Source organism: Talpa europaea, assembly GCF_964194135.1.
Source record: "Talpa europaea genome assembly, chromosome: 14".
NCBI classification, from domain to species: Eukaryota; Metazoa; Chordata; class Mammalia; order Eulipotyphla; family Talpidae; genus Talpa; species Talpa europaea.
The window spans coordinates 41,694,359-41,717,302 of NC_140082.1; the positions used below are offsets into that span (position 1 = coordinate 41,694,359).

The window sequence follows — 22,944 nt, forward strand, 5'->3', positions numbered from 1 at the left end:
ATTTACAAAATACCAAGGAGTCCACAGCTACCTAACACATTTACTACAGCACAGGAACCAATGAAGGTACAGTGTACAAAAAACTGTAAACACGGCACAATAAATAGATAAAACAGCAGGTTCCGCACCATGCACATGATGTGATGACACTTCATCTCTATACAATCTCACATCTCACACTCTTTGTTGCAATTTATTTCCCTCCCACCCCCCACCCCCAAGTGCAAAGCATCACAAATGAACATTTCTGTATTCAAGTAACATATATACAAGGGTATTACAAATATGCAGTACTGTACAGATAATTGCTGTATTCTTAATTTACAGATGTTGATTTTTTTCCTATTAACAGTAAGAAAAGAAAAATTGAAGCATGAGAGATGAGCATTGCTGTCAAGTCCCCACAGCTGCCACAGAAACGCATGTGCTGCATTCCATCATCCCTTGCATTCAAAATGCTACTGATGCATAGCACCTAATCAAGTCCCCAGGCTGCAGTTCCACTCCTGAGGAAGCTACGTCACCTCCATCGCTACTGTATTGTCTGCTATGTTGTTTAGTGCTGGCTTTTCTGATTCATGATTTTCCCTGTTAAGATAAAGTTCAATAAATTACTTATCTGCAGTTTACCAGTTTACCAAATCAAGACTTTAATAATAGGAAGAAATCAAACTTTGGGGGGCAAGACAGCAAGAGGAGGAACAGAAACCCTTTAATAGATTGTATCAGGAATGTAGAACCAGAAGTCAGGCTTATGTCTACCATAAATTCTATGTTCAACTACATTACCAAAAAAATACAATTATACTCTAGCAACCTAGATGATAGAAACATAAAGAAACCCCAAATTTTAATTTGGAACAAATCTTTCTTAAGAATTTTAGAAAAGTGGGCCTCCCCTGGTGGCGCAGCAGTTGAGCACTGGGCTGCGAAGCTGCCTGCAGCCTCTGCAACACCATTTCGATCCCCGGCCGCCGGCAAGGGTCCCACAGGCGCGCAGACCTCTCCTGACGCGCCTGCTGCTCCCCTCAGCAGTGTATTTCGTCAGTCTGCCTGGTCTGTTCCCTGCTCTGGCTCTGGTGAATTCTCTCACCCTCCCGCGCTTCTGACTGTACCCAGTGCTTGTATAAATAAATAATCTTTAAAAAAAAATTTTTTTTTTAGAAAAGTAACTATTACGACTAAGATTTATTCAGGATTTTAAATGAGGGTTCTATAAATGGAGTTGAGTAGGATAGCCACTTAAACTGTCAGTTAACTTCTCATCTTTAAAACAAATAGATTAATAAATGACATAAAAGTTCCACACACCGTTTCATGGTCATACAATCCTATAGGATTGAAAATGGTGCATTATGTATTTAAACGAATATATAATTAAGACTCACTAGCTATTACTAGACCCTGAATACTAGTAAGAACAGACTAGTGTTGAGCAGATGATGACTAAAACTTAAGTTTAGAAGCATACAGAGATGTATGGGCCTGGAAACTAAAGTTCTGTGACTATAAACCCTGCTTCTGCCTTTGGGTTAGTCATGTGGGGAATTTTACTTATCTTCTAGAATCCTAATTGTTCCAAACTCTGGTCTTCTTTTACCACTAACATCAACTACTAACCTTCCCAAGGCTCGAGACACATTAGTTTACTTGTTAAGTTTGAACACATTGATACTTGCTTCTCTCTCCTCCTTTTCCAAAACTAAGTATGACTCTGGGTCAAATTTTATCTTATAGACCATTCCTAGACCTCGGGTATGCAACAATTTCTCCTTATATTAACACTATAGCCATACCTGTCTAATTAATTTGAAAAAAATTTGTGATATTTCAAATCATTCTCACCTTTTACAATGACTATTATTTAACTTTTCATATTTTTTATCATAATCATATACATAAGAACTGGGGAAGAAACTGTAAATGAAAGATACATTCTAAAGAAACTCCTTCTATCCAAGGGTAGCATTATAAAAGCTATTATTATACTAAGAAAGTAGTGTCTAAATTATATGTGCACTATTCACATTTAGTTAAAATTCTCAACAATACTAATTGTAACTTCCATCTTTTTAGTTCTTGAATAGAATCAATTCTCAGTATACATTTTTAGTACATAAAAGGAAAGGATCAAAAAACACACAGAAATAAGTAGAAAGTGTTGTATGAAAATTTAAATTAGATCTCATATTTTCCAAACATTGTAGGCTTAAAATTACCACTCACCTTGGAGCTGACTCTACCGAAGACGAAGATGGAACCTTGGAAACTTGACAGTTTGCTGCGGCAGCCAGCTTTAAGGCAGACGATGGAACAGCACTTAAAGTCCTAGGTATATGTCGTGCATTTATGGGGGCAATAGAGTTTACAGTGGCAACCGATGAAGGTACAGTTAATCGAATGTTGTTCCCAATCAGAACCTGAGTTGTTGCAGAATTGGCAGCAGTTACTTGATGACTCAGTGCACTGTGGGAACTTGAAGTCTGTGTCATGTTTGAAGGCTGTAACAAAGTTGAACCTGCCGTTGATGGACTTGTATGTACAAGTGCTGTTGGTGTAGTACTACTGAGGTGTAAGCCCTTGTATACTCCTAGAGGAAAAGAAAGATGCATTTAAACAATGCTCAGTTTTGCTGTTTGTATTATAGATGTTACAGATATTATCAAAACAATTGAAATGTCTTTATCCTTACCTGAGGCTGGAAGGACGCCATTCACCCCAATTCCAAGCACCACATCATCCTTCATCTTGAATCCCATCAGTTGTTCTGATGTCACCAAAGCAGAAGCGGCAAATTGAGCACTAGCAGAATCCAAAGTCTTGGAAACAAAACCCTAAAAAGAAAAATACAAAATAAATCTAATTAGTATCATTTAGTGTGAAATTATTATTACAGCTACACAGGTATACCAAAATCAGTCTGAATATAAGGGAAAGTGGCAAACCACTGAAATAGCTTTATTTTGATAATTTGAGAAATGATAATTTTTTTTAAGGATTATGAATTTTGGTGTTCAGGTAGCAAGATATATAAAATGTGGAAAACAGTAAACTTCTTATCTATCTTTGTCTAGATAGGAAACATGTTAGTATAAAATATTTCAGTGATTTGCAAATACATATAAAGAATAAATGAATATGCAAACTTCTTTTACCTAATTTATACATGTAAACAATCAAAACAAAAAATACCTTTGGGTGAGTGAGATAACTACCCCTTTAGAAGTAGAAAAACAACACACCATAACTTATGTCTAGATATTAAGGGGCCCCTTGAATTTTTTAAAAAGGATTTTCCTCTAAGATGCTTAGAGAACCAAATCTCAGTCTTTAAGCCCTAAGTGTGTTTAAATGACAAATACTTATCTTGCGTTAGGTTTGAAAGTGACATTTTTTTTTAATGGTAAAGGAGGTGTTTTAGAGTAATTTTTATAAGTTTTAACAGTAACTACAATGCCAAAGATAATGAGCTGGGTGTGATTATATACTAAAGATACATTCACAAGCTATAGGTCAGACTTGAGGACAGGATCTCCATCTCATTTAACTATGCTTTTTTTTTATTTTTAAAAATAGGGAGCAGAGGCAACAGCTTCCATACTCACCTGTAATGTTCTTTCTAAACCCTGTATAGAATGGCTATGATGTAGATTCAGGTGAAAGCCACTTTTCTGCTGGTTAGATGCAAGGTTCTATGACAACAGTTGGTAATTAGAGATGAACTCTGGTGGGAAACAATGAGGGATAATCATAAGACAGACAAATCCCTCACCTGTGAAGTGTTGGTGGAGGAATTACTATTTGCTTGCTGTTGCTGAATTTGTGCAAGCTGCTGTTTCTGCATTAGTGCCAGTTGCTGTTGATGTTGCTGGTATTGTTCGGCTGTAAATGCTGAACATAAAATGAAGAAATCACTTTATAAAAATGCATAGATATCATTCACATCTTACAATGCATAGATATCATTCACATCTATGAGCATTAAAAATATTTGTGCAAAATTAAAGCATTTGACAAAAGTTCATGATCCTGTCAAAGATCACGTCCAAATTAAAATTTCAGCCTTTTTCCAACCATATTTAAAAAGAGTGGCTTGAGTTCAAAGAAAAACAAAATTAAACTTCCCCAGTTAAACACAGAAAGAGAACTGCTTACTTTCCAAGGTTTTAGAACCATAATTTGTGTAAAGCTGTGACACTTGTGCTAGATGGTGTAAAAAAGTAACACCAGCTTTTAAAATCCACATTATTTGGAAGTCAACTTTGCACTGATACTGAGAAGAAATCTGGTAATTATTATTTGGTTTCCAGGTTACTCATATGCATTCAGATGATTCCTAACAGTTCTGTGTATAAATACTAACTGTTCTACATATTTTCTAATTTCAATCAATTCAAACATTTCCTCTACATAAAATATAGGGTTGTTGTCTATTAATTTCTGTATTTTATTTTTAAAGTATCCATCCTTAAAGTTCAACAGGAAGAAAAGAGGTTCCAAATGTTAAGATTAATTTTCCCCACCCAATTAACCCACCTGGAAAAAATCCAGTCAATAAGAACGGAGTTGTTTATGTTGATTTACTGTACAGAATGATGTCTGAGGAAAGACACTGTGTTATGCTACTTATGTTTGTCTATGGAGAGCTCAGTTCTAAAAAAAACAAACAAAAAAATGTTCATTTATTACCCCCCAAAAAGTGTGTGCAGTTTTTAAAAAAGGAAACCTTTTTCTTCTTTTGCCAATTAAAAAAAGGAAAAAAAAGCACATACAATCACAACATCTGACTTTAAAGGCTTCTTTAAGAAGCCTGTGGTGTTTGGGTAAGAACTATTTCAAAACAAAAAGAAAGGGTTATCATGCATCCCTGGGTGTCAGGGAATCTACATCATGCAATCTCCTCACTCTGAAGTTTAATATTTTGAGATTATGGTCACCTATTTGTTGTTGTCTTTAACTGCATTTTGATAATATAGATCGAATATCACTTCATCAAGTTTCATAATTCTCATAACTAATTAAGCATCTATCTCCAGCATACAGCTTCTGCCTGGCATAACTACAAAATGTTTAGGGAGATATTCTACTACACTTTGAATGCATGAGAAAATCATTAAATAATATTCAAAAGTTATCAGTGCTTATACAAGCTTTTTATATTTGAGGAACTAAGTTCTTGGGCTAAAAAGGCAATAGAACACTCTTATTGGAAAAAATTCTACTTATTTTGTATGTATTACAAATCTGTATTTTCCCCATGATTTTCTATTCCTATTTAATGTTTGCAAATTAAGATTTAAATTTTACAGGGAAGACTTTTACTGATAAGATAAGCACTAAATAATTATACAAAACTTTCTGTCAACATAATTCCAAGATAATAAAAAGTGCTGTATTACAACTTGAAAATCTACAAAAATTAATGCTGTTCACAATCAATGTAATTTTCTTACATTTATAAAAAAAACATAAAATGTAATTGTTAAAATTAAAAAGTCCTTAATTTACTAGGTAGTTTTGCTATTTTTTTTTTGTAATTTACACTATAATTTGCTAAGTCTTGAATTTTCTAGTAGGAGCTGCTCAGCAAATTACTTTAGGAAAGGATAATTCTGGATCTCAGATCATGACATAATTAGAAAAGCAGTTATTTAGCATTACTGAAGACCTACATAAACTCTCCATTTATAAGGAAAAAATATTCTTTCATAGAACTTGGTAGTGTTTCATAATTAAAAAAATTTAATAACAATAAACTGGAAATCATTTTGAATAAAGGCCCAAATATTTTTGCCTTATTTACATCAACATTTTTTATTTTTTATAAAGATTTATTTACTTATACAAGAACTGGGGTACTGGCCAAAGGCGTGGGAGGGTGAGAGAATTCACCAGAGACAGAGCGGGGAACAGAACAGGCAGATGGACTGAAAACACTGCTGAGGGGAGCAGCGGGCGAGACAAGAGGTCTGCCGCACCATGTGGGTATCTCCCTGGCCAGTTGGGAATCGAACCCGCACTGCAGAGGCTGCGGAGAGCTTCACAGCGCTGCACTCAACCACTGTGCCACTGGGTAGCCCCTACATCAACATTTTAATCTTTGGTTTCTGATGGTCTTATTACTTTCAGTTTTTAGCCAGTTAACTTTCTCAGAATATTTAGGAAACAAATGCAAGCAACATCTTAGCTCATTAATGCACAAAGACTTTGCATCGCTATATTAATCTATTCTTGGATATTTCTATAATGTAGATATGAAATTTTCTCTGAACATTTTTTTGTAAACCTAGAAGAAATGTATACAGCTACATATAAGTTGGAAGTTATGGTAGTAAAAACTATGAGTCTATAGGGGGCAAGAGATCTTGATCTTTTTAGTTCTTAACAATACTGTAACTTGAGTATTCCTGATCAAGTCACTTAACCATTTGGGATTCAGTATGTTCATCTAAAATATGAAAGAAATTAAATGAGGTGATCATTAAGTTTTTTTCAGCTGTGAGGTACTAAGATTTTTATATATCACCTGAAAAATAAAATTATAATCAAAAGGCTACGTGAATGAGTAGTAAGTGTGGATAAAGATAGTAAATTAGGGCAAATACAATTTGACCTGGGTTTCATATTTATATTGAACCCCACAATTTTGGAAAGCCATTATAATTCAAAGTCTAACCAGATGAGAAATGGAAATACACAAAATAACCCTAATTTCTCTAAATCTCTATCAAGGTAGAAAGTTTTTAGGTTGTATGCCTACTTCCAGACACAGTGTGGTAGTGAAGTTTGCAATTTACACAAAAATGGGTAGGATGGTTTGATGGACCAAGGACCAAATCTAGAGTAAGAATAATTTTACAGAACTATAAACTTTTGGTAGCTTCTAACAACTCTCTGGGGAAGGAAATCATTTTTTTAAAAAAAGATTTATTTATGCATACAAGAACTGGGGTATAGGCCAGAGGTGTGGGGGGTGAATGGATGCACCAGAGACAGAATGGGGAGCAGAACAGGTGGATCGGCTGAAATACACTGCTGAGGGGAGCAGTGGGCGAGACAGGAGAGGTCTGCAGCGCTATGTGGGTTAGCTCCCTGGCTGGGAAGTGGGGGTGGGAAGGATGACAGGTACTTAGGAAAATTATAATAAACAATTTGAAAGTTCAGTTTGAGAAGATGGAGTCTAGAATACCAAAATGTACATTGTTTTATAAAAAAACAAACCAAACCAAACCACCATTTTAAAAGACATCCCTCATTTAGAAATTTCTTTGAGCAGTACAGAGACAGGAAATTATTTTAACACAGGAAAAAAAGGTAACGTTAAAGGAATATTAAATGAAATGCCCCAGACAGCTATTAAAGTATGATCCCTTTATCAGTAGGCTTGATTGGATAGTTTTGAAGTTTATAAGCACTAACTTGCCATCCAAAAATCCAATTTGAAAACACAAGTCTGTTGTAATTCATTTGGTAGCAAAACATTGACTGAACCTGAATTCATCTGACTGAGAATGACTCAAATATGAGATTATTTGCAATCAAATGTTCCACTAAGTGTGAATATTCCTAAACTTCATTATACCACTGTTAAACTATTAATGTATTTTACTAAGGGTGCCATTTCAGACTCCGCTGAGGGTGTATCTGAATTTGAAAAGCATATGGATAAATTTTAAGGGTCCTACAGATTACAAAATTAGTGTTTATAAGAAAAAATTAAATGCTCAAATCTAGAATTCTCCTATAGTAAGATTAAAATCCTACATTAAGATTTAAAAGATTAAAATTACAAACTGAAGTAAATTGCACTGTTAAGTAAGCTATAGTGATTGAGACTTAGACCATCTCATTCTACCTGATACATATTCCCTGTTCAACTTAGATGATAAGCCAAATCTTCAGTGCTGATGTGGGAGCTCAGAAAAAAGAGAAAGCTCATAAAATTTTATTGGAATGAAGAATTCAAATCCTGAACATATGATTGTAGTTTTAAAATCATTTTCTATTTCCAGTCTTACTGATTTATATATAGTATATTCTAATTATGAAAAAAGGTATTAATTCTGCCACCTGATACCCCTAAACTCAAAAAGACATATAGATGAATACTTAAGTCACTGAACACACATCAAATCTTCAACGGTGCTTTTTATAGATCAAAAGAAAAACACTAAAAAACTGTATTTGGAAACTGTCCAAATCACATAATAACTAGTTTAAAAAATACGTAATTTATCCTTAAGTACTAAAAATCTAGTTCTAGAAATTCTGAATACACTTAACATATAGTAAGTCTTACCAGGTTCCTCAACATTGTGTTATCCTTCTGTATAGTATCCAGGGGACCCAGTACTTTAGTACCTGACTAACCTGGCTACTGATTTGGTCACAAAAGTAAGCAAAATGGCCAAGACTGGGAAGAAGCAGGCTAAAAAGATTCTAAGCAGTAGAAACAGAGACACAAAAGTTAGTGTGTTAAAGCACTCCCTTTACTATGGGGTCATGATAGCCTAATTTAGTTTTTCCTATTTGAAAATGAGAACATACCCTTATAGATGATTATTTAGAAAGAGGAAATATCAATCCAGAGCGCATCACTGTCACAGCACAAGTATATACATTAATATTTAAAACAACAATCCAATAACCAAAATGGCTAAATCAAAACCCACAGATTTGGTTTAGGAGCAGGCAAGCATTATCATCTAAGTATTATCCCAAACAATGGGTAGGTTCTAATGCAATATTAGTATGGTAAAAACTAAGCCTTGAAAATTACTTTAGTATGTTGCACAATCAGGACCCATTTCTTTCAATAAGCCCCACACAACCAGTTATTCCTCTGGCATTGGACAAGTCCTTTGATTGAATACCAGATGAAGTAGTCTTGTTTGCATTTGGGGTCATGCGTTACGGAAAAAAAACCCTTAAATATTACAATTATACTGACCAAAATGAGATGCTTAACTTATGAGTTAAGTGGCAATGCAGGCATGAGCTCTGCCAGAGGAACAAGAGATTCTTTTTTCTCATTTCCAGAGTAGCCCACTCTGGGGAAGACATTCTTTTAGAATTGCAGTTAGAATCCTATATAACATTTGAACTATCAAATTTTAATTTTTTTTCCAGAAGCCTCTAGTTGAATTCATTTAAGATAAATTACATAAGATATGACTCCACTGTAATACATTTTTAGAGTACATAGAGAAAGCTTTGGATTTGTGAAACATTCACAAATATGAGAGTAAAACATTAACCTATAGAAATCTACAGACAACTATTCTCTAAGTTTACAAAAAAGTCTAGTGCAATTTAAGGAAAAATTTAAAATGATTAACAATTGCTTGCAACAGAAGAAAAGTTAATACTTTTTTTAAGTTGTATAACATATATGGGGAAAATAACAATTAAAAGGAAAATTACAGTTTAACAAATGATTACCAAAAGTCAAGCTTTTGGTAGTAGTAATGTTCAATGTTCACCTTTTAATATCTTTGGCAAACACAAGGAAATTTCACAATATCAAAAATAACTTAAGCAGTATAGCCGAACAATTTACATTAAAAAGATCATTATAAGATCTCCTTAGAATAATTATACACTTCAACTTCTCCACATCAGGGGTTTAGATAAGACTGATGCAACAATACTCAAGAATTCTCATTATTTTATACATCTTAAAAATCTTTATCAGGGAAAACTCTACAAATTAATGCTTTACAAATCTCTACACTCACACTAGATCTGAGCCCTCCATCATAATGAAAAATTCATTTTGATTTTTAAGATTTTGAAAGCAGAAAGAAACTGATTCTTCATGTTTAGAGTCTGAAATTAATGGTATTATAAATAATCTGTTAGGTCTTAGAATGTATTTAGAATATCTTCAGTTGATTTCTGAAATGTGATTATTTTCCTTATGAGCTGAAAGACTTCCATTTTACTAAGTGTTTTTTTATGAACATAAAGTTAATTAATTTATGGAACTTTTCCTGGAAGTTTTTAGGGGGAAAAAAAGCACACTTTCATATTTATTAGAAGGATTAACTGTAGCCCCATCAGGTAATTAGGGAAACATAACAAACACTGTTATAGTCCTTTCAAAATCTGTATTTGAATTACCATCACAAAAATCTGTAGTAACCCTGTAGTAACAATGTTTTAAAGTGAATTCCTATAACCTATATGCCTCCAATAACACAATTTTATGCTTTAAGTTTGAAATAATTTTAGCAATATTTTAAGTAGGTAACATTTATTTTAGATGCATTTCACAATGTAGTCATAAAGCGAGGTATTACCTGAAAGCATTTCCAAAATTATTAAAATAAGCCTTCCTAGTCTGAATTACTACTGTGTCAGTACATGGGTTTTTTTTTTTTTTTTTTTTTTTTTGGCCTATCTATAGACTTGCTGGTCTACTTTTCAGCAGGCTAGATAAAAAAACTAGAAGTGTCTAAGCATAAAGCAGTAAAATTTATGGTTTATTTTCTTTTCATATTATCTCAAAATGTAACTGCTGAATCTTCTGGTTGCACAGTGCATCCAGGAAACAAACGTCATACATTAAATAGTAATAAACAATGTTTGCATAAGGGTATGTTTAAATGAAGACACACATTTTAATAACTACAGCAACATGATTCAAATAAAGACTTAAAACTAGGTCTTTTTTAAAAAGCTATTTTGAGTGAAAAGGACTTTTAATGATCTAAAATACCCTACTGCTAAAATATTCCCATGCTAGGAATACAGAAATATAATAGACCACATATTCAAAAACTTGATGAAGCTGACATCACAATGAACAAACATACCAAAGTGTGCTGAACCACTGCTACTTTTACTTTGCGTGGAGGTACTGCATGTCTGGGTCCCAGGTTGTGCTGTTCCTGTCCGATTTATACTCTTATATAATTTTCTACAGGAGAGTTCATCATTGTCACTGTCATGTAGGGATGGTGTCCGAGGCCTAAAATGCCGCCATCTACATGATTTGATATTGACTAGTATCTGACTGAGGTCTTTAGAGAAAGATTTGTCCGAGGTATTTGTTTCTGAGGTATTGGCAAATTGATTGACTGGAGAATGTTGTGGTGAGGAAAGCATTTCCAAATCCAGATGGCGAAACATACTGTCATAGTCTGAGTGAGCTCTGTCCAGTAAGACCCTAGTAAAAATAAAGCAGGAAACATGTAGTTATTCAGATATTAGATAGAAAGGTTTTTTTTCTTCCCACAACTTCCCAAACGTCATCACATACTGAATATTCTTTAAATTTGATTATTGCAGTATCTTACTCTCTATGTTAAAATCTCAATTTTTGGCTTCCCTGGTGGCGCAAGGGGTTAAGTCTCAGCACTATCAAGCTCTGCAGCTGCAGTTTGATCCCCCGCCAGGGAGGTGACCCACATGGCGCAGCAGACCTCTCCTATCTAGCCTGCTGCTCCCCTCAGCAGTTTATTGCAGCTGATTGGCCTGTTCGGCTCCCCACTCTGTCTCTGATGAATTCTCTCACCGCCCCGCACCCATGCCTCTGGCCTGTACCCCAGCTCTTATGTGCATAAATAAATAAAATCTTTAAAATTTTTTTTCAATTTCTGATAAAATTTTTCTTTTATGTTATGCAATTTTATTAAAAAAAAGAGAACAGACTTTAAAGAACAAGTTACATGATTCATTTTGCAACAGCAAGAGTTTTTGAAAGTTCTATGGGCTGGCCTTTCAATATAAGTTACTGATAACATATGAGAGTACTTTCAACCAAAGATTTTCATGTCCATTACAAAGAACCAAAATACTTAATAAAATGTTGCTAAAATATTTATTCTCTTTTTAAGTAAAAACTTCATCCTTCTTGGATAGTGGTGGTGGGAGGAGAAAAGAAGTAAAAATGATATACTCATAGGATATTTTATTTATTTTTTTTTTTAATTTTTTTTTTAATAGAGGCATGTTTTTATTTATTTATTTGTTTGTTTGTTTTGTTTATACATGCACTGGGTACAGTCAGAAGCGCCGGAGGGTGAGAGAATTCACCAGAGCCAGAGCGGGGAGCAGAGCAGGCAGAAGGACCGAAGTACACTGCTGAGGGGAGCAGCGGGCGGCAGGAGAGGTCTGCGCGCCATGTGGGACCCTCCTCTGGTGGCCGGGGAGCAGCCGGGGATCGAACCGGCACTGCAGAGGCCGCGGGCAGCTTCGCAACCCAGCGCTCAACCGCTGCGCCACCGGGGAGGCCCATAGGATATTTTATACTAGTAACTTAGCAAAAACAATTTACAAAAAAAAATTTGACCCATTACTCTAGAAGATGTATTTTAATTATTTATTTTAAAGCTTTATTGACTTATAATTAACAGATAAGGGTTATGTATATTTAAGGTGTACAACTTGCTGTTTACTTTTTATTTTTAATGAGGTACCATTATTTTATATCCTTGTTTGTTGTATTTTTATTATTTATATCAATTTATAAACGACTCCATCCTAAAATACTATTAATACTAGCCTGGAATAAAATACAGCCAAAACAGAATTTATCTCTACCAATGCCAACAAAATTATAGGAAAAGGCCCTAAATAAAATATATTTTAGTGCCCACATAATTCTAAGATTAAGTGATTAAAAAAAATCACAATGAAGATTCAAAAATGAAAGAAATGGATGTGCAAGATAGTAACTTATCATAAATTATACTCAGATTTTTTCCTGAAGCCACCTGATGTTGTTTCATGTTTTTTTCCCCCATATAATACCTGCACATACACCTTTTCTTCAATATTACATAATCTGTAATGCCTTCCCTCCCCTCACACAACTTCTCACATAAAGGAATCTGAAGTATGAAGGCATTCCATCAGATTTAAACAAAGGAAGAAGAGCGATTAATTAATCCCTGACAAACAGATGTCAAGATCAGGTCATGCATGGATCACTGATGAGTTAGACAACTGAGTACATAAGTTATGTGACATTTCTCGGCCTATTGTGATCATTTTTTCCAATATCTCCCAGACCTCCTGACCCCAACTCTGCAGTTTAAAACTTAATATAATTTATGCAATAATTATTTACACTTGTTTTCATAAGCTACCTTTTCTCCAAATTCTATCTATGAGATATAAGTATTATTCAATCTTGGGACGAAAATCAAGTTTTTTTTTTAACTGAAATTCTTTTTTTTTTTTTAATTTTTAAAAAGATTTATTTATTTATACAAGAACCAGGGTACAGGACAGATGCGTGGGAGGTTGAAAGGATTCACCAAGGCCAGAGTGGGGAGCAGAACAGGCAGACTGACTGAAATACACTGCTGAGGGGAGCAGCAGGCAAGACAGGAGAGGTCTGCCATGCCATGTGGGCTTCTCCCTGGCTGGCCGGGAATTGAACCAACACTGCAGAGGCTGTGGACAGCTTCACAGCGTGGCGCTCAACCACCTGCGCCACCAGGGGAGGCCTGAAAAGCAAAATTTTTAATAACCCATTAGTTACATTAAAAGCAATGATTGTGTAAGAAACAGGTAGCAAAGTGGCAGATTACTTCAGTTAAAGGAAAAAAAAAATCAGTAAAGAATAGCAAATGGGAAAAATATGCTATTTAGAAAGATTATTTCATGATAGATTACCCTATTGTCTAAAATATTCCTGTTAGGGAATACAGAATTAACATACCTTCCACCACGCCCAACCCTTCTTCGTGCAAATCCAATACACCTTTGGGGTACGGTGAGGGTAGTTAAGCAGTATCTATATCGCACATCCCCTAATCCTCCATCTTTAGGACTAGTCCAAGGCCAGTTGCCAGTTTGGTCTAAGTGAGGCTTAAAAAAAAAAAAAAAAATTATTTTATTTTGTTATTTAAGGCAATCAGTTTGTTATTTAAAAGAGAATCTGCTGAGACTTACAGCATAGTAATGACAGCCTGCTTTCCTACGGAAAGCAAAAGGACCATCAGGATCATTCTCTTCCTCAGCCTCTGAAGAGCCGGACAAAACCTTTAAAAAAAAAAATGAAGTGAGTCAAAACATCTCAATGTCAACATTCCTCCTCTATATTAATAGAGAAATTCTTATATTTACCTGGGAGAGAGGTTCTTCATCTGAGCTGGGAAAGTCATACTGATTTAAATCTTTAGCATTAAAGACTGGCAGTGCAGCAGGACTCGTCTGTTGAGGAGTAGCAGCAGCAGACGATGGTAAGACTTTGGGCTTCTTTTCATATTTACGTTTAGGTCGAATAAGATCGGCTTTATCTTGCTGTAACAAAGTCATGAATTAAAACTAGAAACCATGCTCGACAAAACTTCATGGGGACGTTGTAAAAAGTTTACTGCTTCGTTTTTACTCGTAAGATACAAGACCCATGTTTTATCACTTTTATATTGGAAGTCATAGAGTTTGGTCTTTGTGAAAACAGAAATATGGTCTCAGAACCTAAATACAATGCCAATAAGGCATTTTGGTGCAATTAATGTAAACAACAAGAGCAGAAGTTCTCCAACTTCTGAAATCATAAAACTTCAAATCATTTTTTAAATTTTCTATGAAAATTTAAGAGAATATAGAAAAAAGCGTCCTATTCTTTATTCTAGAAAATTAAATCAATGAGGGAAAAATAAAACAATTTTACATGTACATGAAACAAATGACAATAACATAGTGGAAAATAAAACTATGGTGTCCAGGTATTATAAAAATAAAGAATAGTCAGGAATTTAATAGCTGAACAATAATGGTTCTCTAGAGCCGTGAATTTTAAGTAGTTTTAGATCACAAAGACATGAAGTTATTAAATGGGGAAACACAAAAATAAAATATAGAGACAAGATTAACTGAGCAAATGGAATACAGTAATCCAAGACTAGTTTTCTTACAAAAGTATAATTCAAAAGAGCCTAATTTTATTCAATGAAATCTGGAATTCAAAAACTTAAATTATGATCAAAACTATCAATTAAAAGGAACTGTCCCATTAATCCTATTTTAATTTGGAAGATATTAAGAAAAGCACTTTCAACTGTGAATGCTCACATTTCTGGCATGTATAGAGTACAGAACAGAACAGGTCAATTAAAGACTTTGATCTCAAAATATAAAGGTTGAAGGATAACGAAGTAGTCTAAGAGGTTTTAGACAGAGGGATTATGAATTTAGAATAATGAACATGGGAAAAATTCCATTAAACCTTAAAGGTATATTTAGGACTCATAAAACCACAATAAAACATTAGACAAATACAAGATTAATTTGTTTAGTGATCATGTTCTTCTATGGGTAAAAGGAAACAATGTTTTGAAGCTTAATTCTAACTTTTCCAGATTATCAAAGACAAAACTCTTCAGTCTCTTCCCCACCTTCCCTAATACTTTTTATTTAACTGAAATGTCCATGTTTTTTTTAGAACATGGTCCTTGGCATTGCTCTAAGTAAAAGGAAAAAAATCCAAGATGAAGAAACTATATTCACACAGGTCTGGCAATGTGTACATTCAGGTTTGAATATCTGTGTCATCAAAATAAAAAACTGCCATAATATAATATTAACACGGAGGAGATACCAAAATTGATGGCAGACTCATCCATTCCCTAAAATGAACTGGTATGGTGAGTTTTAAGTTTTATGATAAATTTTATACATAAAATAATTTACCATAAATGAATGTTTTCAAGATGATACTATCCAATTAGCTACCTTCCTTAATCTCCCTTAGTTCCCTTTTACTCTTTTTATTTTCCCTCACTAATTTTTTTGTTGACATTCATGAAGCATTTGGTAATATAATAATTTCTTTCTATTTCTAAACCATTTATCTACATTATAAATTATTTAGGAGGTATCTGAATCCCATCTTATATTTTTTTCTTCCACTTAAACAATGATGTGCCCAAGAAAGACAAGACAAACTTATCTTATCAGGAAAAATTTCATATTCTTCCCCCTAGACTTCTATATTTAGTTTGAGTTATTTCAATGCTTCATAATTCTACAATTAGTAAAATATTACTATTATCATACAAAGTAACAGTCTTCCCTTTATAAGGAAATATACTAGAAAAAAAAGAAATTTTAATTAGTATTTCTGCATTTCTTCATAATATGTCAAAATCATTAAAAATTTGCAGCGTATTTCATGGCAGGGTTTATTTTTTTTTTCTTTTTTCACTGGACTGAAAATAAAATACCATTCAATTATCAGCTACTATTATCACAGAAATTTTTATCACCTTATTCACTTTAAACTCCTTCACATCCATTCCTTCCTGATGTTTGAATTGACTGCTATTTGTAATAGGGATGATGGGAATGGCATAAGTAGGCTTCATTGGCTGTCTCTGGGCCATAACCTCAGACATGATCTCTCCATTGTAGTCACCCAAATTATACCTGAAATTATAAAACAGTTTAAAAAGAAGTTTGTAAGTACTTATCCTTATGACTATTAATAATTCATATAATTAGAAAACACTAATTAGAACTAAGGTGAAATAGTAAACTATCTGCTGAATGCTTATTAAAATCAAAGATTACATAAATTCCTTTTGTTTATTTTACTTTTTGGTATATAGTTTTTTTTTTTTTTTTTTTAAAGATTTATTTATTTATTTATGCAAGCACTGGGTATAGTCAGAAGCGCGGGAGGGTGAGAGAATTCACCAGAGTCAGAGTGGGGAGCAGAACAGTCAGAAGGACCGAAGTACACTGCTGAGGGGAGCAGCGGGCAGCAGGAGAGGTCTGCGCGCCATGTGGGACCATCCTTCAGTGGCTGGGGAGCTGCCGGGGATCGAACCAGCGCTGTAGAGGCTTCGGGCAGCTTCGCAACCCAGCGCTCAACCGCTGCGCCACCGGGGAGGCCCTACTTTTTGGTATATAGTTTTATCTTGGTGCTATAAATAAATGTCTATAGGGGAAAAAAATAAAGGTTTTAATTTCAACATAGCAATCTTGGTTAAAGATTTCACCGGGATGTTGAAATTAATGCCTAAAATGGTATTAAGAAACATTCCAAAATCTGAATGCTTGTGTGGTAAGAATAATTTTTCTGAAATAAATCAAGAAATTTAAGACTGGCTTTCTCTGGAGATAGGGACAAAATTAATAGGGAAGTGAGACCTAAAGTTTTCATTGTGAATCAGTACCATCTGAAAATAGAATAAAAACTTCAGAATTAAATTTTTTTCTCCCTTACATTCCTTCACACAACTCAAATAAGGACAAAAGAATAAGATTTCAAAATAAAAATAACTGGTCTACTTTAATTTTCCTGAAACCAATCACTTTTCAAAGAAAATAAACATAGGAACACTATAGGAACACTATGAAATTATACAAGTATATCATATCATACATTTATTTATTTATAGATTTATTTTTTATTTATACAATAGCTGGGGTACAGGCCAGAGATGCGGGAGGGTAAGAGTATTCACCAGAGACAGAGTGGGGAGCAGAACAGGCAGACAGACTAAAAGGACTGCTGAGGGGAGCAGCGGGCACGACAGGAGAGGTCTGCCACACCATGTGGGAATCTCCCTGGCCAGCCGGGAATCAAACCTGTGCTGCAGAGGCTGCAGACAGCTTCACTATGCTGTGCTCAACCGGGTGCGCCACCGGGGAGGCCCCTCATACCATACATTTAAGTATTCTTTATTATTACACAAAGACATTTCTGAAGTTAAAGATCACTGCTTAGGAAAAAAATTAACTCAATATACAAAATGTTAATGGTACTATCAAAATGTACTTCTTAATGCCATTAAAATATACTTTACCTCTTTTCCATAATTTCCAGTGTTAAGTGCAACAGTTCCCTTTTACTCTTTTCTCTTCGTTTTATCATCTCTAGAATAGTAACAGCTCGACTTAGATCTCGGCGCAGCTTAAGCATTTTTTCATAAGAGGCTTCATCATTTTTGCGATTCTGCAAATATTAAGTTTAATGTCAACAAACTAATCACTGTCATTCTGAGCATAGTTATTGACATATGAAAACATATATATTTGAATTTGGAATATAGTTAAGACATTGAAAGGGAGCATGAATCACCAGAAAATTAATTTTATGATTTTTAAAATGGATTAATATTAATCATTAATACTTAATATTACCATTAATATCATTAATAGTTCCAAAATGAATTGTAGACTCATTTCATTTTGTATGGAATTCATTTAAGGGGGTCTATCTTAACACAAATTTAAACACTGCCTTCAGATATTGATACATACCTGTAACAATTTTTCTAACATTAAAAAAAAATTGTAAGAAAAATTTCCCAAATTCACTTACTTTTCGAGTCTGCATTTTTTCAGTGCGTCTTCTAAAAGCCACATAAGGATCATTTGTGCTGGAACCATCTCGCTTTTCTTGTTTTACTGATGGAATAAGACAGGGCCCTCGACAGTTTTTCCTCTTTTTAATCCAATATTCATAAACTTCTCTAATTAATTCATCATCTTCTTTTAGTAGTAGTTTGGCTTCCTGCAGACTGACTGGCTAAATATAAAATCATTATGTCATTTTCATATAATAGACATATAAGGTTCATAAATACTTCTAAATCTATTCTAAATGCCAATAATCAAAATAAGAATTGTTACAAATAGTAAACATGGAATTCCTTAATACATGTCAGTGAACAAGATGCTTTATATACTTTTTTTTTTTTTCACAATCCCACAGAGATGACATTCAGTATATTTTATGGAAGGGGACACTGTGACACAGATAAATTTGAACATATTGTGCAAGATTACACAAGCGCTATAGTAATGAGCAGACAGGAATATGAATTCATGCTTGTTAACTCTAGAAACTGCTTGCTTATACTCTTCCAACACTGTATTATTTCCATATATATCTATAAAAGTTGCACGCATTTATGATGTATACATATACACACACATACACATGCACACACATTATACATACACAATAAAGCTGTACCTGCTGACCACTGCCTTTTTCTAGACGGTCAATCATCTCCTCAAACTGCAATGGGCAGATATCCATTTTCTTTTTCAGTTTATTCACAAATATTTCATCTTCAGAATCCAAATCATAATCAGGTTGTTCAGCATCCAAACTAAAAGCTGACAGAAGAAACCATAATCAGTCATTTACTGTGTGAATCCACTGGAAAAAACCTCTCACAGATAATCTGGATAAAAACAAGAACTGGATTTTTCTAAAGAAATTGGAAAGATTTATTTTTGTTTTTGCAGATTTTGTTTTCAAATTAACAATCTAAGTTTAAAGATGTATTTCCCACACATCAAGTTTAAGAAAGACCATTTATACTGTTGTTATAAATGAGTGAGAGAAGCCAGTGGATATAACTTATTTCTTCTCTACCCCAAGAAAAGAAACTAGAAGTACATTACTAAGAATATAAAGAGATTATTAAATGTATTGGGGTGAACTATATGAAAGGTTTGCAGCTCAAAAATGGTAAGATATAAGCAGTTTCATGTATCTGGACACAATGTATAAGGGAACGGTCTTTTTTGTTTCAACAATACTTGTCATTTTATAAATTATTTAGGCTAATTTATCAAAAGCTTAGACAGTGGGATTTAAAGCTGAAGCATCAGAAGCCACCGCCATTATAATAGCTACTACTCCGTGACTGCATTACTCCTAAGATTAGTCCCCCATGAGATTCTGTTGTTGTTGATAGAGATGTGAAATACTTATTAGTTAAGATTTGATAAAAAGGGCAAAACCCAAACCCTGTACTTTATTTTTAAATGTTGTTCAATTACTTAATAAAACAAAACTAGGTCGATTGACTAGCAAAATTTTAAACAGTTTGGCATCCAATTTGGTTTCTTTTCTCTCCTTTGCTGTAATTCCTCCTAATAACTTTTTCTATCACCTTAGAATGCAAATTCTTATAAGGCTCTTTTTGATTTAGCTCCTCCAATCTCATCAATACCTTATGATCTAGAAATACCAAATTTCACGCAGCATGCTCTGTCGTATCTTCAAGCCTTTAAATTAGCTCTTTTCTTCTTGTTCACTTGGCAAATGAGTAATCTTAAAACCCAGTCTGACATCCATCAACTCCTGTTTAATCCTTTAGTTGCCCCCCTACCCAGCAATCAGTCTAACTACTTTTACTTTTTCTTTAGAAGCTATGAATCCTCTCCCCAGAAAAATATTTTGCATAAATTACAAGCAATTCATACATTTTTACATAAATTTTAATTCCAATGTTAGACACTTCTGTTCTAGATCACTCCCCTCCTTTAAAAAATATTTCTGGGGCCTCCCAGGTGGCACAGTGGTTGAGCTCTGGGTTGTGAAGCTGCCTGCAGCCTCTGCAGCGCCGGTTCGATCCCCGGCTGCTCCCCGGCCACAGGAGGGAGGGTTCCACATGGCGTGCAGACCTCTCCTGCTACCCGCTGCTCCCGTCAGCAGTGTACTTCAGTCTGCCTGCTCTACTCCCCGATCTGGCTCTGGTGAATTCTCTCACCCTCCCGCGCTTCTGACTGTACCCAATGCTTGTATAAATAAATAAAAATAAATCTCTAAAAAAAAAAAAAAATATTTCTGCACAAATTTATAACCTACTTGTTAAGCACTAGAATATGATGTAGCTTTTTGAGGGGAATCACTATCTTATTTATCTTTATGCAGAGATAGTAAACATGTTTCATGTTGCATGTAAATTCTGGCTATTTTATTGAAAAGTATTCTCTTACCTCTATTCAAGTGGAGATAAAAAAGTTAAAAATTCTGAGTCATCCATTAGTGACTATCTGTGATAGATAAAAGAGAGGACCCATTTGGCTGTCAAAAATCTGTCATCCCTACTTCAAGTTTACTATCTGGCCCAGAGGAATGCAATAAATATCTGTAGACCTGAATATCTTGTTTTATTTTCCATTTCGACCTATATCATACTTCCGTAACATTTCTAATAAATGAATATTCAACTCCATAAAAATATCTGCATTAAATATTCCTGGCACCCATGTTTCTTGTTACCGCAGGACTGCCAATGGTTTCTCATAATCTAAGTTTTGTTCCTTTCACTATGTAATCAGAGTTTTTAGAGATCTCAAAGTTGCTTAAAACTGCTGGATTTAAAACACTTGTGCTTTTTTGTCCCTAACCAAAATAATCAATATAGATACTGTTCAATAGGGTAACCACTAGTTCATACGTGGTTAGTTAAATTAACTTAATCAAATATTCAGTAACTTGATCACATTAGTCATGTTTCAATTATCTACAAAGCTTAATTATTCATAAAAACTAAACAAGTTCTCTCCATATAGCACCTTAACTTATACATTATCAAAATACACTAGACTCCTGGCATACAAATATATGACAAGTTACATCTAACATATCAAGAAGCAGGATCAAGACTGGAAAGACAATTCTTAAACTAGGGAAATCAGTGCCCTTTCCACTGAAGTTAACAAGCATCTGAGAATGAGATTGCACACATTTCTGCAAGATGCTTTTTTAAAAAACTTGTACAACACATCTAAATGTTAAAATATAAAGAGGACCAAATTTTATGTGTGTTGGAAATATTAAACTTCTAGAGAAGAGCTAACTAAACAAACATCTACTTTAAGATTACATCTGACAACTCAACCACAGCTGAGAAAGATGCAACGTATTCATCAGTCCTAGAAGTAGGAGTATCTTCAAATTTTCTATGTGCATATTTCCTAATAGATTATTTTATATAATCACAGTAATCAATCTGACAAATATATACCTATAAAATTTAATATTTTGCCAATAACCCAATTTACCAGCTGATTCAATATATTTTCACCCTCCAGCACAGGACCAGTCTAGGATCAGGTATTATCTTTGTTGTTTCTTTAGTCTCCTTTAATGAAACACCTTCATAGCCTTTCTTGGTCTACTAAGATATTAAAATATTTTGAAGAACACATCTTTCTCCCCAGGAGGAAAACTGCAACATCATCATTATCATTTTTAGCATCAAATTACCCACTTTGTGCTTGATTTTCCCAGCACTGTGATTATACATTCTTAGCTGGCATGCTACATATTCAATTTTCGTAGTCCTCATGATAGCATATAACATCTAGAGGTACACGATACTCATCTATCTGCTCCTCATAAGTGATCATTTTTATCACCTGTCAAGAAATTGCCCTACTATATACCACCATGTAACTAGTTTTCCTCCTCTCTTGTAACTAATAAGCATCTTATGAGAATTTAAAATCATGCAAATTTCATGCTCTTCATCAAAATTTCCTCTTATAACACATTGATAATTTCTGTGTGATTCAATCTGATCATGCAAAATGATTTTCTAATTCCATTACCCTCTCTTCACATTGTACCATTTTTAGTTCTTAGCATCCCACTGGTAAAGCATGAAAGCACACTCTTCTCTACCGTATAGCTATCTACATATTATTAGTAAGGACTCATGAATTTCTACTTTTCCACTGGTTTATAAATTTACTATTATATTCGATCTGTTGCTTAAATTGTCCCAGAATGAGCTAGTGGAAACTCCTGTGTCATTTTCTGAGTGTTTAACTTCTGGACTAAAGGAAATTTTAAATTCACCTTATACCTTCCCTGCCCCAGTCCTCAAATCAGTCATTTTCTCACAGATTCTTGGTCATTTAGTGGCCTGGCTCATTTCAGTTCCCCTAATTGAATAGGTAAGGGTACAAGGTGTGCTCAGTGCCACTGAATATTTTTGCTTCTTGTTCCTTCCAAGGGCAGAAACAGAAATGCATATACGATATACAGTGCATGGGCTTTTTTCTTTTCAGAGTTCTGATGAGAAGGGGAGAAATTTATTCTTTTTCTAAGGCATTTGGAGACAAGTAATGAGTTGCAATTTTCCAAACTAATGTTCAATTAAATGTTAATAGAAAATATCTAAGGAATACATTTGGGAAATGCTGGGTTTAAAATAATCTTTCAAAAAA

At 34.2% G+C, this 22,944-nt stretch overlaps 1 protein-coding gene across 4 annotated transcripts in view; it reads right to left on the reverse strand.

Moving 5' to 3' along the window:
* Window positions 1–515: 515 nt before the first annotated feature.
* The window catches only part of EPC1 (enhancer of polycomb homolog 1), a gene marked incomplete at both ends in the record, with an annotated part of 57,061 nt that continues 34,632 nt past the window's right edge, over window positions 516–22,944 (reverse strand). Inside the window, 13 exons of one of the 4 annotated variants that reach the window (XM_084253529.1) lie at window positions 516–588; window positions 2,227–2,590; window positions 2,693–2,834; window positions 3,606–3,692; window positions 3,773–3,891; window positions 10,818–11,170; window positions 13,673–13,821; window positions 13,906–13,995; window positions 14,080–14,256; window positions 16,224–16,383; window positions 17,769–17,917; window positions 18,287–18,493; window positions 18,944–19,089. In XM_084253529.1, the coding sequence (XP_084109655.1) occupies window positions 516–588; window positions 2,227–2,590; window positions 2,693–2,834; window positions 3,606–3,692; window positions 3,773–3,891; window positions 10,818–11,170; window positions 13,673–13,821; window positions 13,906–13,995; window positions 14,080–14,256; window positions 16,224–16,383; window positions 17,769–17,917; window positions 18,287–18,493; window positions 18,944–19,089 (2,216 nt within the window). The remainder of the gene's footprint in view (window positions 589–2,226; window positions 2,591–2,692; window positions 2,835–3,605; window positions 3,693–3,772; window positions 3,892–10,817; window positions 11,171–13,672; window positions 13,822–13,905; window positions 13,996–14,079; window positions 14,257–16,223; window positions 16,384–17,768; window positions 17,918–18,286; window positions 18,494–18,943; window positions 19,090–22,944) is intronic. The other 3 variants (XM_084253532.1, XM_084253531.1, XM_084253530.1) reach the window with 3 other exon arrangements.